Source organism: Bos taurus, chromosome 6, assembly GCF_002263795.3.
Source record: "Bos taurus isolate L1 Dominette 01449 registration number 42190680 breed Hereford chromosome 6, ARS-UCD2.0, whole genome shotgun sequence".
Taxonomy (NCBI): Eukaryota; Metazoa; Chordata; class Mammalia; order Artiodactyla; family Bovidae; genus Bos; species Bos taurus.
The window spans coordinates 102,848,409-102,865,106 of NC_037333.1; the positions used below are offsets into that span (position 1 = coordinate 102,848,409).

Sequence of the window (16,698 nt, forward strand, 5' to 3'; positions counted from 1 at the left end):
TGGCCAGCAAGGAGCTGGACACCCACAGGGAGAGCCTTGTCCTCGAGCAGAGCCAGAGGTGGTGGAGAAGCCGTCCTGAGACCAGGTGATGGTGGACCCAACTGGATGGCCATGCCCTGAAGGACACTGTGCTGTCCGAGGTGGCGGGGGTGGGTATGGCCCCTAGGATTCAGAAGCACAGGTTGGCCGTGACCATGTTCTTGTCTTCCTCCACCAGCATCATGTGGAAACGGGTCCTGTGCTTCACATCATCTTTCCCTGGCACCCACTGCATCCAGGCCTTTGTTTGAAACAACAAGCGATTCCCAGAATGACGCATGAGTCATAAGAGCCGTGCTTCAGGACTGTTGGTGGGACCCAGGCATCAGGGACTCCACCTCTTCAGCCCACAGGGCCCCGGTCCATGTGGGTTCCCCCTCAGTCAGCTCTAGGTAGCACTGGTTCAGGCATATTCACTGTAGAGCCTGCAGACCTGATCAAGCCCTGTGGACTCAAGCCATCATGGCCTTGATCAAAGTTCTAGTGAGTGTCCTCAGGAGGCTGGCCAAAGCTGAACATGGTTGTCATGAGGCTGTCAGAGGGCTGTTAGAGAGGTGGGTCATGGGAAACAGAAAGCAGGGAGCAGGGACTCTGTGATCAGGCGAAAGGCCACACTCCTTTGCTTGGTCTTGGCCCCTGTGTGAGTCTGGGGCCAGGATCTGGGAACCTGGGAGAGGAGACTTCAACATACTACACTGCCTTCCCTCTGGCCACCAGCGTCCACAGCCTCCCAGGCTAGAAAGTGGTTCATAAACTTTCTCCATGAGCCAGAGACTTCAGACATCATATCTCTGCTCCTTCTCTGTCAAGCTCAGTTTTAGAACATCTAGGACATCTGGAAAGGAGAGCGAATTTGGATGCTGATTCAATCAAGGGGGTCAGGTGACCCTGAAGTAACAATCAGAAAGTCTCAGAAATGACAGCAGCCCCCTCATGCTACAAGCCCACCGCAGGTGACCTGAGGCTCACGGCACAGCACGTGCTGGCTCTCGGAGCTTCGGCCTGGAAGTGATATGTGTCACTTGTCACTTCTGTCCTCCATTCATTGACGAAAGCAACAGTCATGATGACCTGAGTCCCCTCGGGCGGGGGGACAGCTCTCCCTGGGATGCTCAGAGGACCACGTGCAAGGCAAGCATCCTCAATTCCCGAGGAGGGTGTAACCCTGGGAAACACGGTGAAACCCGTGTCCCTTGACAACTGACACAACCAGGACTCCAACGCAGCCTGCGTGCCCTGAGGACTGCATTTGTTTCTCCCAGCCCCTCTCTGGCTTTCTGTCCCCAGTCCTGCGGGAGAATCTGCTCCCTATTCACAGAACATCTGACGGGTGCTGTACTGATGCGCATGACATTTCGTCAACAACAGCACTTTTTCTCCAGACACCACTTGAAGTTCAGTAGGGAATTAAAGCGGTTGGGAGGAGGCACAGTCCGGTGGAAAGTCGTCAGTGGGTGCTCAGACCCGTAAGGACAGGGCTGCAGGTTGATGGAATTCGCATCCTATATGTATTGGCTCTTTTTCTCTGTGGAACTTTAGTCTCACTTTTTCATGATTTAACCTCTGCTTCTTATTGAACCAGAAACCACAGTTTCCTGGGAAACCAATCCAGGCACTGACAGCATGCCTCCTTTTTTCCCTCTGTTTTGATGTGATTCTAAGTTTCTGGTTAATGGTGTGCTTCTAGCAGGCAAGATTTGAGCATTTGCACAGAGACCCTCCTTGGTGCCTCTGATTGCAACAGATTCAACCATATTTTCTGATGTTTTATAAACTCTGTTTACAGAAGTCAGAAAATACCTTTCTTACTCAGAGAGGAAGCAGTCTGGGGCAGGTGGAAGAGGCAGGGCTGACAGCAGATGAATCTCAGAGTTTCAGTTGGTATTTTCCAGATAATAAAAATAATAAGAGCAACTGACAATGTGTCAGGCAGTTGTCAAGGGCTTTGCCTCTTCTCATCTTCACAGCAAATCTATGATGTTAGAACTGTTAGCCCATTTTACAGATGAGGAAACTGAGGCATCAGGAGCTGAGAAACTCACCCAGGATCACGCAGCCAGGAGGCGGCAGAGTTGGAATTCTCTGAATCCAGAGCCCACATGTAAAGAAGAGGGAGGAGGCAGCTTTTCAGAGGGCTTTTCAGAAGGGGCTGCAGAGCTCCCACAGGGCTGGGGAGAACAGAGACCAAGAGTTTCACTGTCTGAGAGGAAAGTGCCTTTGGGGCACAGTGACTAATAGATCTGAAGCAGGAAAGATAGAAAGAGGCCTGGGTATGCTAGGCCTTGGATGATACACCCAGGGGTTCCAATTTGCTGTCGTAGGCAATGGGGGATGGACAGGAATCCAGCCTCACCACTTACTGCTGAGTCACCATGGACTGGTTGTTTACCCTCTCTGGGCTCCAGAAGTATCAGCCAAGGATTCTTCCTTTCCAAGCAACAAAATTCTTGGCCCTAAATAGAAAATGCTAGTTTCACTTCCTTACAGCCCTTCACAGGGAAGCAGGGCCAGGCTATCTCCCTGTGAGCCAAACAAAGGCACCCTAGCCCAAGAGTCAGGCGGAGGGGGCCACACAGGGCTCCCTGAGGCAGGCCATTGTGTATGCCCTATAATAACAGAGCTATGACCAACCTAGACAGCATATTAAAAAGCAGAGACATTACTTCTGACAAAGGTCCGTATAGTCAAAGCTATGGTTTTCCAGTAGTCATGTATGAATGTGAGAGTTGGACCATAAAAAGGCTGACTGCAGAAGAACTGATGCTTTTGAACTGTGGTGTTGGAGAAGACTCTTGAGAGTCCCTTGGACTGCAAGGAAACCCAACCAGTCAATCCTAAAGGAAATCAGTCCTAAATATTCATTGGAAAGACTCATGCTGAAACTTAAGCTCCAGTATTTTGACTACCTGGTGCGAAGAGCTGACTGGAAAAGACCCTGGATGCTGGGAAAGACTGAAGGCAGGAGGAGAAGGGAACGACAGAGGAAGAGATGGTTGGATGGCATCACTGACTCAATGGACATGAGTTTGAGCAAGCTCCAGGAGATGCTGAACGACAGGGAAGCCTGGCATGCTGCACTCCAGGGGTCGCAAAGAGTTGGACACGACTGAGCAACTGAACAACAAAACAGAGAATGTATTTATTGGCTCACATATTTAACCATACAGGGGTCAAGGCTTCAGGTGGATCCTGATCTAGGATTCTAAAGACACTGCAGATCTCTCTTTCCATCCACTCTGTCTTTGGGGTTGTCTGCTCCACCCCCAGGCTTGGCTTCCCCTTGTCACGGCAGCAGACACAATTACTTCCTCGCCACACCACCCAGCCCTGCAGAGATGACAGAACTGCATCCAGCATTCCCAGTATTCGAGTCTGGAGTCCTCTACTGGCACATCTGGTGCCTTATGCTCATCCTTCATGGTGACTTGAGTGGGAATGGAAGACGCAGGTCAGAGCTAAAAATCCAGAAGGGCAGAGAACCTCCTCCCCAGAGCAGAGTCTTGATGTTGTGGGCTCAAGGGCCTGGGTCTGGGAGCTGTGGAGGGGAGCCAAGTCATAACCCATCCACTCAGATCAGACACAATGCACAGAGTGATGGGAGAGAACTGCAGTTCTCCACCTATTGTGTCCATGGTCCTGAACTCAGTAAAGGCTCCTGGCCTTCTGGGTTGGCAACTGGAAGAGGAGGGGCAGAGGGGAAACGCCTCACGGGTTGCCCTGTGTGGGGGCTGGGCAGCTGATGGGCACCAGCTGGCGACAGAGTACCAGTCAGGAAGGAGGCAGAGGTCCCGCCTTATGGGGACAGTGGGTGGGCACCCACAAGGGGTGTTGGACAGGCAGGTCTGCAGCCTGGGGACTCTCTGGGGTCAGCTATTTGTCCAGGAGTCTCGGTAATGGGGAGACAGCTCAGACTCGGGGTAAGCGGATGTGCCCAGGGGAGGTGTCTCGGTTACCCGAGGGTCTCCGAGCAGGGGAAGGCAGAGCTGCGAGGACACCCTCCCTTTGCCACCCCTTCCTTGACCCGGCTGCCCAGACATCGTGGACATCAAACCAGCTAACATGGAGGACCTCACGGAGGTGATCACCGCGTCCGAGTTCCACCCGCATCACTGCAACCTCTTCGTCTACAGCAGCAGCAAGGGCTCCCTGCGCCTCTGTGACATGCGTGCGGCCGCCCTGTGTGACAAGCACTCCAAATGTAAGTGCGCATGCCCGCCAGCGCCCCATCAGCCATTGATGTGGGCGGGGCCTCCTGGGTGTGGGTGGACGGGGCATGGAGGTGTTCTGAATGGGCTGGCGGTGGGGGTGGCGGGGGAGTGGGGTGGACTCAGTGCTTCTTTACTGCTGTTGGCAGGGGACACCAGGTCCTGCCACCCACTGCCCCCCACCCCGAGTCCCAGCAGAGATGAGGACCAGGGAGTGAGCTGGGCACTGGAAGCCAAAGAGGGACCACACCCAACTGTCACCTCCTCCAGGAAGCCTTCCTTGATCCCCATATTGGGCCAGGTCCCTCTTCTGTACCTCCCAGAACCCCCAAAGCTTTCTGCTCACGACTATACACCACGCAGAACTTCTGTGCTGTTCCACCTCCCCCAGCAGGCTGGGTCACCTCATACTGGAACGCCCCAGAGAGCAGCCTTGGGGTTGCCACAAAGGTGTCAGAGGATTCAGGGATGGACGAGGTCCAAGCGAACTTCATATGATAACCAACCACCACAGAATAGCTCACACTGGACGCTGAGCCAGGCGCCCAGCCACGCTGTCTACTGGCATTAGCTCATGTCTTTGTCACATGAGCTGTCCCGGAGCCCTGCACAGAAGGTGAAACGGGCTCCAGAGATGGGCTCAAGGTCACTCACACTGAAAAACTGGCAGGGTGGGACTTGAACCTGGGGCCCTGAGATACCCTGACTGGTGCGCCTCACCCCAGGTCTGGGCTGCTTGGTGCTGGATTGATCTGGCGGCTGTCCACCAACGCGGTGCTCCCCAGAGGCACCGAAGGCAGAGGGTCAGCCCACGACATCCTCCCTGGATGACCTTGCAGGAGCAGCAGGCGGGGCGGAAGCAGACGTGGCCTCAGTCGAGAGGGCAGGGAATCTAATTCATCTCTGTATCCATCCCAGTGCCTCCAGCAGGATCTGGAAATGTTGAATGAATGAACAAACAAACAATGAATGAGTGGTGACCAGTTGGCCACTGGAGGGCTTTATCAGTGTCTCGGTTAAGGAGGCAGAGGGCTGTTGGGAGGGACAGGGTTGCTGTCTTCCCCCGGGGGCCTGGTTTCCCCGGGCAGCCAGAGAGGACGGTGCTGCCCCAGCTCCCAGGGACTCAGACTCAGGACTCTCTGTAGCCGCCAGCTCCTCCTCCCTCCTTGGCCAAGTTCTGTCCCCTCATCTCACCCCGTCACCCTTCTCCAGGTTCATCCACACTGCACACACTCTCCCAGCCTTCCTTACATTCACAGCTGGGCGGGATGTCCACTATCTGGGTCTGTACTTAGTACTGGAGCCACTGACCCCCATCCACAAGCCCCAGGGCTCCTCTAGCAGAGCTCATGTGTGGTCCTGAGAAAGCCCCCTCCCTGGGCACCAAGCCTTCTGAGGGCTGAGCTGTTGGCACTCAGGGTGGGGAGGGCAGATCTCCCTCTCTGGGTGGAGCCGGGGCCACCAGGACACTCATGTGTCACACAGTGAGCTGCCATGCTCTAAACACTGTCCCTGGGGTGCAGCAGGAACCAATGGACCGACAGTAAACTCCTAACTAGGCGATATGATGCTGAGAGGTGATGAGTGGTATAAACAGCCGCCAGAAAAGCAGAGTGCAGGGAGGGTCATGTCAGCTGCACTGCTAGAGGCAGTTACAATGGAACAGTATGAGGCGCTGAGGGGGTGCACCATGCAGAATCTTCTAGAAGGACACAGCAGGGGCAAAGGCTTTGAGATGGGAAGGCACCTGTGTGGCCAGATGATGCCGTCTGTATAGTAGAATACTATTCAGACATTTAAAAAACTGACTTAGGAGGGGTATAATAACATGGGGAAGTGATTATGTTGGAAGATTCTATGGGGGCGAAAAGCAGGATAATGACTACTTCAGCAAAAGAATGGAAACAGAAAATCATGGAAAGAAATACGCCCAGAAATTGTTTCTAAATGTGGGTTCAGGAATTTAGGGAGAATGGGGATGGTTTTGTGCTCCCCACGCTGCTTGAACGATGGTCTCTGTGGGCTGGACGTGGGAGTCAGAGACCGTCTTGGCTTCTGGAACTGTATCAGCTGGTTCCCTGGGATCTGAACAAGCAGCCGCCCACCAGGACAGCCATCACTCATCCGTTTCCTGAGCCTAGGCACACACACAGAGATTCTGGGCGCGTCATTGTCACACGCCTGGCGGTGTAGATTTGCATGTGACTCAGCCCGCAAAGTCAAGTGCAAGAGCTATAACTTTATTTCAGTGACTCAGCTCCATTGAATTTCTTACACGCTCTCCAGGGGCTGCAGTGAGCATTCATTAGGGCCGCGGAGGATTCTGCATCTTCAGCAGGTTCTGGAAGGCTTTGACAGGGCCAAGGTATGAAGGGAGGGACATGGCACCTCCTGATCCCCAGGGGCTTTTTCAGTGCCTGGTGACACTGAGGGCAGGAAATTTCCCTGCTGAGGACATTTTTGCATGGATGCAAAAATTCTGCTTTAGGCATAAATGATCAGAGATGAAGTTGGCCTTTAATTTTCTTTGCCTGCAATCTTTGTCCAGTTTTATTAAGAGGATTGTTCTCTTGTAAAATGAGCTGGCCGCTTTCTCTCTTTTTTTCCCCTAGAACAGTTAGTATAATATATCTGCTCCTTGAAGTCTTAGTAAAACTCACATGTAGATCCTTTTTGATTATTGGTTTATATGGGTTTTCTAAAGGAATTAATTTTGTATTAAAATGCATTTTTCTAGAATTTTCTTTTCACTCTCAAACTCAATATTCTGCACAGAAAGTTTCTCATTAATGCCAGTGACAGGATTGTTCACCAGGCTCTGCAAAATACTTTGCATCTTCTGTTTTCCTCTCTTCATCTCATTTGCCACAAGTCGTGAGTAGAGGAAATACCTGCCCTACTGTCTGCATTCTCCAGATGGCGTTTGTTCTTAGTTCTCCTGAGAAATTAAGCAAGCAGACGATTGCCAATTAGGCTGTTATTTTTAATCAGAACAAATGGCTGTTATTGGAGCCAGATCTTGTTTTAAAGAGACTTGGAGGCTAGGATCTGGTCTTTTCATCTCACTTCTACCCATTTAGTTACTACTCAGAACTCAGGGGACGGCTGATAGTGACATCCCAGAGATGAATGGTCCAGGCACCATTTTCCCAATGGGTAAGACTGTGATTTTCTGTTCACTGAAGGAAGGGCATCCCAGATCACAAGTGGATCACGTGTTGACTTCTATCATTGGGCAGATGAGGAAACCGAGGCTCAGAGAAACAGTGGCTTCCCCAGGCCCCTCCCCATCATCAGGGGCAGAGCCAAGGGGCACAGGCTGCTGCCCAACCCACAGATTCCTGTCCTCCAAAGCAGTAGAAAGCTGAGTCTTTTGTCTGCTAGTCGTAATGACAGCGTAACCATGGAAACGACTGTGCTTGAATCCTCAAAATAGACAGACACTTCTGCTTTTCACAGCACAGAGTCTGCCAAAAGCAAGGGCCGTGCCAAGAGACATGAAGATTCCCTAGAATAGGTGGTAATGACAGTTGCTCCCCGTGATGGGCCCCCTACTCCGTGCCAGCCCCGTGCTGGGCGAAGCAGAAACCACAGGTGACGTTGGTCCAGGGCTTGCTACACACCAGGTGCTGCTCAAAGTTTACATCTCATTAAGTCCTGAGAGCTGTGCTATGATGCAAGTCCTCGATTATTCATTTTATAGATGAGGAAACCGAGTGTATTGTTTTCCCGTGGCTGCTGTAACGAATTGCCATGAACTCAGTGGCTTAAAACAACATGAATATATTCTTTGACAGTTCTAGAGGGCAGAGGTCCAAAATTCAGTGTTGTCAGGCCTGCATTCCTTCCAGAGGCTTCAGGGGAGAATCGGTCTCTATCTTTTCCAGCTTCTAGAGGTCACCTGTGGTCCTTGGCTTGTGGCCTCTTCTGTCTTCAAAGTGCATCTCTCCAACCCCCACTTCCATGCTGTCGTCTCTTCTTCTGCCTTTGACTGTCCTCCTTTCCTCATGATTACCAGTGGGCCAGCCCACCCGAGAGAGTCCAGGGTAATCTCTGCAGCTCAAGATCCTAAACTTGCATATGCAAAGCCTTCTGTCATGTTAAGTAACACACGCACAGGTCCCAGGGATGAGGATGTGGCCATCTTTGGGGGCTGTTATTGTTTATCACACAGAGGCCCAGAGAGGTTAAGACATCCCCCTAAGGTCACACAGCTAAGCAGAGACTATTAAAGGCTCCAGAAGTCTCATGCCTATCAGCCTGTGCTCTTTCTCACTTACTCTTTACAGAAACCTTGAGAACAAAGAATGCTCATGGGAGTTAGGGGTGAACCAGGTTCATTTATAGGGGCGGGATGGGGTAGATTCTCAGAGCTCACCCCTGCTAATGGATCTGGGGTGGGAAGACCAGACCCAGCCCTCTCTCTGCTGGGGAGGCTCCTGATGTCTAGGGGTGAGTCAGGGCAGAGCCCCCAACCAAGGGCACAGCCAGTGCAAAGGCCCTGCAGCTGGCTCCTGAGGCCCATGCGGCAGGAGCGGAGTCAGGGAAGGTGGGGGGTGAGGTCAGAAGTGCATGGAGAGAGGAGGACCCACGTGAAGAGGGCTTTACAGACCTTGGTGGGGTGCTCTGGGTTTACTCTGAAAGCACAGGAACCACGGGGCGCTTTGGCCTGGCTGTGTTTTAACAGGATCCATGGCCACCCCCTTGCTAATCCTGGAGCCCAAGGTGGGACTCGCCTGGACACATGTGTTCATCTTTCAAGTGGATGTTCTCATAATGTCAGAGCAGAGGAGGGGCCCGTTGCTAGGGCAGCCAGGAGCATGGACCAGGCAGGACCCATCTGTTCCTTCAGGCTGGTCTCCTCCTCAGCTCTCCACCTCCTCAGCCCCACAGCCCCACCTCTGTCCGTCCGTGTTTCTTTCCAGGGTCTCACTGCCCTGCACCATTGTCCCTAAGCGTGGGGCTCAAGCCAGGGCCATTCTTCCATCAGCCCTGAACCTCCCTTCCTCCCAGTCCCACTTGGTCAGTTCTGCCTGCTCAGTTAACCCCCCACCTCCCCATCCATGCCCAGAGAAGACCATCCACAGGCTGACAAGAGCTCACAGCCCCACGGGGTAACCAGGTTATCCTCACTGATGCCATACAAGAGGGCACCCCTGGGCTATGCAGGCAACAAGGGGGAGCATTTGATTTCTTTGGCGAACAGCTGGACAAGCTGCACAGAGAACAGGATATTTGAGTTGGGGTTCTGAAGGATGTATAGGAGTTGGTAGGAAAGACAGGAAAGAAAAAAGGAGCAAAAACAATGGGAAAAACAACTCTTTTATTGAGCAGCCACTCAAGTGCCTCACTAGGCCAGGTGCTTCCAGGTGTTACCTCTGGAGGTCTCACCATGCTTGCCCCTCAGGTGAGGAAACTTGGGCTCAGAGAGGTTAAGGGGCTTGCCTGAAGTCACACAGAGCTTGGCTGCGCTCTGCTGCCTGGTATATGGCAGGGCAAGGGCTAGGATAAGGCGAGTGAGATGCCTAAGTCATGCCATGGAAGGAGACATTCATTTAAGGCGACCCCAAGAGTGAGCTGTTCAATGTGGCGCCTGCCCTTGGGGTCTGCTTGCCTCACCCTATTCGAGGCCCTGGGACCCTGGTGGGAAAGGGGGTCGGCATGTGGCTGCAGGAGGGGAATTTGGGTTTATGAGGCTGGAGCAGCAGGGCCCAATTAGGAAGGAGCTTTGTCGGCTACATGTGGGAGCTTGAACCCTGGACCTATGGGCACTGGGAGCCACAGAGGGCTTTAAGCAGAAGAAGGACACATCGGAGTTGTGCATGAGGCGGGCCCCACCTCAGGTTTCACTTCCCTTTTCTTGCATCCCAGGTGCTTCAGAACCTCCCCGGGGTCCCTTTCTTCACTCAGGCAAGCGTGACAGGGAGGGGGCTCCTCAGCCTCTCCACTGTGTGACAGCAGCAACACCCAGAGGGGAGGGCGTGGTTGTCAGGGAGCCAGCTAGGGCCACAGGAGCCTTCATTATGCAACACTAGTTTTTAAAAAAAGATGGGCTGCTGTTCCAGAGCCTCTCGACTTTTCTGGGATGCCCTTCTTTAAACTCTTGTTGGCAATAATTACTGTAAAATGTCCTTAGTGATTCTGTCAATCAGAAGGGAGATCCCCTTTTCTCTTATTAATGCCCTGGAGATGTTCAGGCTGTGGGGGCAGGGGTGGGGATTGATACAGAAGATTCTGCAGTCTTTCGACAAAAATTTTTTTAAAAAGTTGTATTGAAAATTTCAACCCTACTCGGTGCCCTGTGGTGACGTAAATGGGAAGGAAATCCAAAACAGAGGGGCTATGTGTATACGTATAGCTGATTCACATTGCTGCACAGTAGAAACTCACACAGCATTGTAAAGCAACCGTACTCCAAGAAGAATGAATTTTAAAAACACATTAAAATAACAGCAACAAAACAATGTCATAGAAACATTTGAAAAGAAAGCTGAGAACTTCTCCGTATAACTTTTTTCAGGCTTGTTAATGTCCCTTCCCACTAATCTTTTTCAGTTCTGGTGCTTTTGTGCTTAAAACAAACCATCAGAAATGCCCACGGATAGCCAGAACTGAAGTTGCCGTGGGCTGTTGGGTGCTTCTGTTTTCAACTATGGATTCCATCATCCTCTCAGCCTTTGACCTTTGTGGCTTCCTGCTCCTTAAAGCTGGCAGAAGACACAGCTATGGCTCTGTGACATCCCGTACAGATGCTCCTCTGTGATTCTGGCCCCCGTAGGTCTACTGAACTCCCACAAGGCATGCTGGGAGCTCTGTAAGGTGCAGAGTGCAGTGAGTTGGACCAGACCTAGTGGTTTGGGTGGAGGCCAGAGGGAACCACTGAGGCAGGCAAGGGGTACAAAGTCGGGGTGCAAGAGACAGACCCCACTTTATGCTTTTTATATTTTAAAAATTTATTTTATTTTATTTTTAATTGGAGGATAATGATAATTACTTTACAATATTGTAATGGCTCCTGTCATACATCAATGTGAACGAACCACAGGCATACATACGCGTCCTCCTCTTAAACCTCCCTCTCACCTCCCTCCCCATCCCACCCCTCTAGGTTGTCACAGAGCACTGGCTTTGGGCTCCTGGCATCACACAGCAAACTTCCGCCGGCTATCTATTTTACATATGGTAGCATACATGCCAAGTCGCCTCAGTCACGTTGACTCTTTGAAACCCTATGCACATAGCCTGCCAGGCTCCTCTGTCCAAGGGATTCTCCAGGCAGGAATACTGGAGTGGGTTGCCATTTCCTCCTCCAGGGGATCTTCTTGACCCAGGGATCAAACCCGGGTCTCTTTATGTCTCCTGCACTGGCCAGTGGGTTCTTTACCACTAGCACCACCTGGGAAGCCCAGTGACTATGTTTCAGTTCTACTCACTGTGCTTTTATATCTTACCTTCTGTCTGACCCCTAGCAGCAGAGATGCTGATTCCATCGGGAGAGAATTCCTGCCACATACCTGGGGACGTACAGGGCCCCGCCCAGGTCCCTGCCGAGAGTGTGGGGTGCACTTCTTTCAATCCATCTGCCCCCTTTCCCCCAAATATTAGGCCCATATCCCTGTTCACTTAAAGACTATACAGAATCTCAATGCTTTAGTTTAAGTAGGGAATCAGTATTGAATTTTTTTTTTTTTTTCTTTACTCCAGGCATCTGAGAGAAGAGGGAAATGTTGTTGATTTAATTTGGGGCTTAACAAAGAAACATGAATGTTGATGTCTGCAGAAATAAAGGTGTCAGTTTAATTACTATTACCAGGTACAAAACACAATTATGTGAGATGACCAGTCAAAATTCAGAGGTTTTAGAGGCTAAAGGTGACCCACCAGGAGGTCTCCTCACCACCACAGGGAGCAAAATCCTGGAGAAGCCCACAGCTCGCCTTGCCCGCCCTCTCTCCAAGCCCTGCTATGTCTTCCCATTGCCCGTGGGGTGATGCCCTTCCCCTGGTTTACAGTTCCAGGCTCACGCCTTTCTCAGTCCCATGGCCTTCAGTTCATCGCTGCCCCAGGGCCTTTGCACGTGATAAGACTTCTGCCTGGAGTTCTCCTCCCTGGTATCTCACCTCATTCACATCTCTGCTCAGATGTTCTCTCCCATAGAGGCCCCATCCGTCCAAATCACCAGCCCCTCATTCTCCCTGTCTCCTCACTTGCTTTGTCTTTCTTCCCAGCACCCACCACTGCCCCCACAGTATTGCATGTCACTGAGCTTCACTGTCTGTTTTTGGAAGGAGAATGGGGGCCCCAGTAGAGTGGGGGCCTTGTTCAATGCAGCATCCCAGGCCCTCAAACAGTGCCTGGCTATGGTGGGTGCTCAGCATGGACTGGCTAACTGAGAGAACGAATGCATGCCTGCAGACGTGAGCATGTGAGACCATCAGATTGGCCTTGAAATGTTCCCTGCCACCCTGCAGAGGGGAATCTGGGCAGGGGCTGTATTTCTGGGAAAGGCAGGACCTTGGACAAGTGGGAAACTGGGTTCCCAGATGGGGTATAAAGGGCTGGGACGAACCTGGCAAGTGGCGTATGGGACATCCCCATAGAAGAGGCACCAGTAGATGGGGCACTCTGGTGAGCCTCTGGGGACACGTGGTCAGCTTTGTGCTCCCTTTGAAGCCTGGAGGCTCATAGCAGGCCAGCAGGCAGAACAGTCACCCAGTTGGTGCCCCGTGGGGACAGCTGGACAGGTCATCAAACGTTTGAGTCCTTCTAGACTGGCTGGATATGGCTGCCCACCCACCACCCCATCCTCTTCCCTGAGCCCAGGGCCATCCATGGCCCAGGTCCTAATTGGTCATCAGGGACCATAACGTCTATCCTGCTGCAGGACCAGGGCCACTATAGGGTCTGATTGGCCAGTGAGGGTGTTGGTCGGCAAACTGGTGGGACAGCCAGCAACAGACCTGAGCCTGGAAGAGCTCGTCCCGCTGCACAGGGACCTCTGTGTGTCAGGAAGGCCTGGTTACAGAGGCGGCAGGGAGGGGACACTGCTTGGGGACCCCGCTCTGGGATGTCTGGTAGGGGCAGGAAGCGCTCATCTTCAGGGGCCAGGAAAGCAGAGTCCTGTGTGGAGCAGTGGGCCTGCAGTAATGGGAGGTGGGAGGCCAACGGGCCTCACAGGTTGTACTTGTGGAGGCGAGATCTGGTTTTGCTGCAACCCCTGTGGCAGCCAAACAACACACCTCAGAGTGGGATTTGGCCATGTGTGCCCAGCACACCAGGAACAGAGGCCCCTGAGCCAGTTAGAACCGCACAGGGTGCCCCGCCTGGTCCAGAGCGTGGTCCAGCACCTTCCAGGATGCTCGGACGCCTCACGGTCCTGGAGTTCAGAATCGCCAGCAGGAGGCAGCAGAGAGCAGCACGGTGAGCACCGCTACTCCACCACTTCCAGCTCTGAGACCGCCGGCATGGCTTTTAACCATCCATGCTTCAGTTTCTTTGGCTATAAGAAGGGAATATTACTGGTACCGACCTGAAATTTCTACTGGGGGATTCAGTTCAGTTCAGTCGTTCAGTCGTGTGTGACTCTTTGCGACCCCACGGACTGCAGCACGCCAGGCTTTCCTGTCCATCACCAACTCCTGTAGTTTACTCAAATTCATGTCCCTCGAGTCAGTGATGCCATCCAACCATCTCATCCTCTGTCGTCCCCTTCTCCTCCTGCCTTCAATCTTTCCCAGCATCAGGACCTTTTCCAATGAGTCAGTTCTTCGCATCAGGTGGCCAGAGTGTTGGGGGATTGATAAGGTCATGTTCGGGAAAGTTCAGCGCAGAATCTGGCTCAGAGTAAATGCTCCATAAATATTGTTCCAAGAGCTAGTTCTTCCCCACTTGGAGGATTCATTTGGGCGTGTGCTTGCCAGTATTAGTTATAGGTTTGATGAATGAATAAGCGACTGCATGAGCGCAGGGCAGAAACGGAGCTGTCTGTTCTAACCTCACAGGCGGGAGCAGCCCAGTGACCTGGTTGTTTCTGTCTCCGCAGTATTTGAAGAGCCCGAGGACCCCAGTAACCGCTCCTTCTTCTCGGAAATCATTTCCTCCGTGTCAGACGTGAAGTTCAGTCACAGCGGCCGGTACATGCTCACCCGCGATTACCTCACGGTCAAGGTCTGGGACCTGAACATGGAGGCGCGGCCCATAGAGACCTACCAGGTGGGCGCTGCGACCTGGAAAACCTGGGAGCCCTTCTGTGGGTGGGAGACCCCCAGCCCTTCCCTGTGCTTTTGCATGGAGGGGCTTTCCCAGCTCAGTGGCTTTCATCAGCCCATTTTGCAGGTGAAGACACTGAGGCTCAAGAAATCAGGCAGCTCATCTCATGTAGCTCAGCCTCTCCTCACGGGGTACTGCGGGTCCTCTGCTTGCTGGCTTCTGCTCGGAGCCAGGGCTGTGATTAGGCCTTCAGTTCAGGCCCCAGGGGACAAAGATGAGCCTCACACTGGGCTCAATTTGAGGGTGCAGATGACGGCTTCCCTCCCCTGGAGCCAATGTCTGCAGTTCCACCATTAAGGCAGGTTAAGCACTGCCCTTTCCCAGGGAGCATCCTTAGCTGGTGATGCAGTGGTGAAATGGGAGCTTGGTACATTTCTAAATCTTCAGGGCAGGCTTTTCAGCCAGGCCTATAGGATGAAGCCTGGGACACCTGCCTGGGAAGGTGTTTATTATTTTTCTGCTATGATTCATCCATATATATGAGGGAATGAAAGACAAAATTCATGTGATGTTACAATTTGGTAAAAATATAGGACTGTTTTAAAGCTGCTTTATAGCTGCTCCAGTTATGTTTCTAGCTGGGACAATCTGGAAGGCTTCTTGGAGGAGGTGACATTTGTTCTGAACCTTGTAGGAATCAGTCATGCAGATAAGAGTGGGAAAAGACCTCATCAGAAGACCCAGCCAAATTCTTATAGTGTCACCGAGCATCAGGTGTACACAGGGTGCCACATACACTTGTGACCTCTATTCCTTACTGCTCCTGTGAAGAGGGCACCATGGGCCCCGTTTGGCAGGAAGGAACCTGGGGTTACTAAGAGGTGATGATATGGGGAGCTGCCTCACAGCTGGGCAGTGACAGACTCGGAGCCCAGATGGGAGCCCTACAGCCCCCTTCCCTGTCCTCCGTCCTGCCAAGGCCTGGAGTACAGCATGTCCCAGGAGAGGGGCACAGAGCTGAGAGCAGAGGATTGGGGTTCAGAGTCTGACCTTGGACATGTATGCTCCTGGCAGCCCCATGCCCACAACGATGTCTCAGAAGGTTCTGGCACACACCCCCACCCCAACCCCCACCCCAGCTTCTGCAGGACAATGGATTCATGAAAGGACTCCTTTGTTAGCCACGTGTGTTTACCAGAAGTCCTGCCACTCCCTCCAGTTCTGACCCAGGCAGGCCTCCTGCTCCCATGGCACAACCCAGGAATGGATCAGCTCCTCCTCGACCCTCAGGAGTGGCAGGGGTCAGAGACTGGGGCAGGAATGACATGGCCCCTGCTCAGGCCTGTGGAGTGACTGGATCAGCTCCTTCTCGACCCTCAGGAGTGGCAGGGGTCAGAGACTGGGGCAGGAATGACATAACCCTGCTCAGGCCTGTGGGGAGGACTGTTCTGATGCCTTCCTAGAGGCTGTCCAGGGACATGAGTGTTCCAACCCCCTTAGTAGGCCCCCCACCAGCCTTTCATGTCCCTAGAGTTAGCAACGGCCCACAGACCCTGAAACTAGATGTTGAATATGAGCATTTTGTGGGGGGGAGGGTCCAGAGCCTTCAGATTCTCAAAGCACATGCTGCTGCTGCTAAGTCGCTTCAGTCGTGTCCGACTCTGTGCGACCCCAGAGACGGCAGCCCACCAGGCTCCCCCGTCCCTGGGATTCTCCAGGCAAGAACACTGGAGTGGGTTGCCATTTCCTTCTCCAATGCATGAAAGTGAAAAGTGAAAGTGAAGTTGCTCAGTCATGTCCAACTCTTCATGACTCTGTGGACTGCAGCCTACCAGGCTCCTCCATCCATAGGATTTTCCAGGCAAGAGTACTGGAGTGGGGTGCCATTGCTTTCTCCACAAAGCACATGAGAACCCAATAAAGCAGGAGAATCACTGCTCTAGAGGACAAGGCCCAAAGCTGGTTGCTTGGCTTCTGGCCCTGCTGGGGTCCAGCCCCAGCTGATCCAGGGTATTTGAAGGAGAGAGGGCATAGGCGACCTATTTATTTAAATATTTATCAAAGATATAAAGAGTAATAGAATGAGAATAGCTCAGTGAGGAAATTCAGTGGAGAAAAGAGGCTGAGTACCTTGGTTTACGCAGAAGACCAATAAAACTTCAAGGCAAGAAGTTTGCACCACTTACGTAGGCCACAGGCGTCCTTCCATTCTCCCGAAGGAGAGGAGACACTTAGGCCTCTCCGG

The 16,698-nt window shown here is 52.5% G+C and overlaps 1 protein-coding gene across 2 annotated transcripts in view; it reads left to right on the top strand.

The window, feature by feature from the left end:
* Positions 1-16,698, top strand: part of PPP2R2C (protein phosphatase 2 regulatory subunit Bgamma) — a 166,899-nt gene that overhangs the window by 131,722 nt on the left and 18,479 nt on the right. For both annotated transcript variants that reach the window (XM_024993627.2, XM_024993628.2), the window contains exons 6-7: positions 4,073-4,237; positions 14,287-14,456. In XM_024993627.2, coding sequence (XP_024849395.1) covers positions 4,073-4,237; positions 14,287-14,456 — 335 coding nt within the window. The remainder of the gene's footprint in view (positions 1-4,072; positions 4,238-14,286; positions 14,457-16,698) is intronic.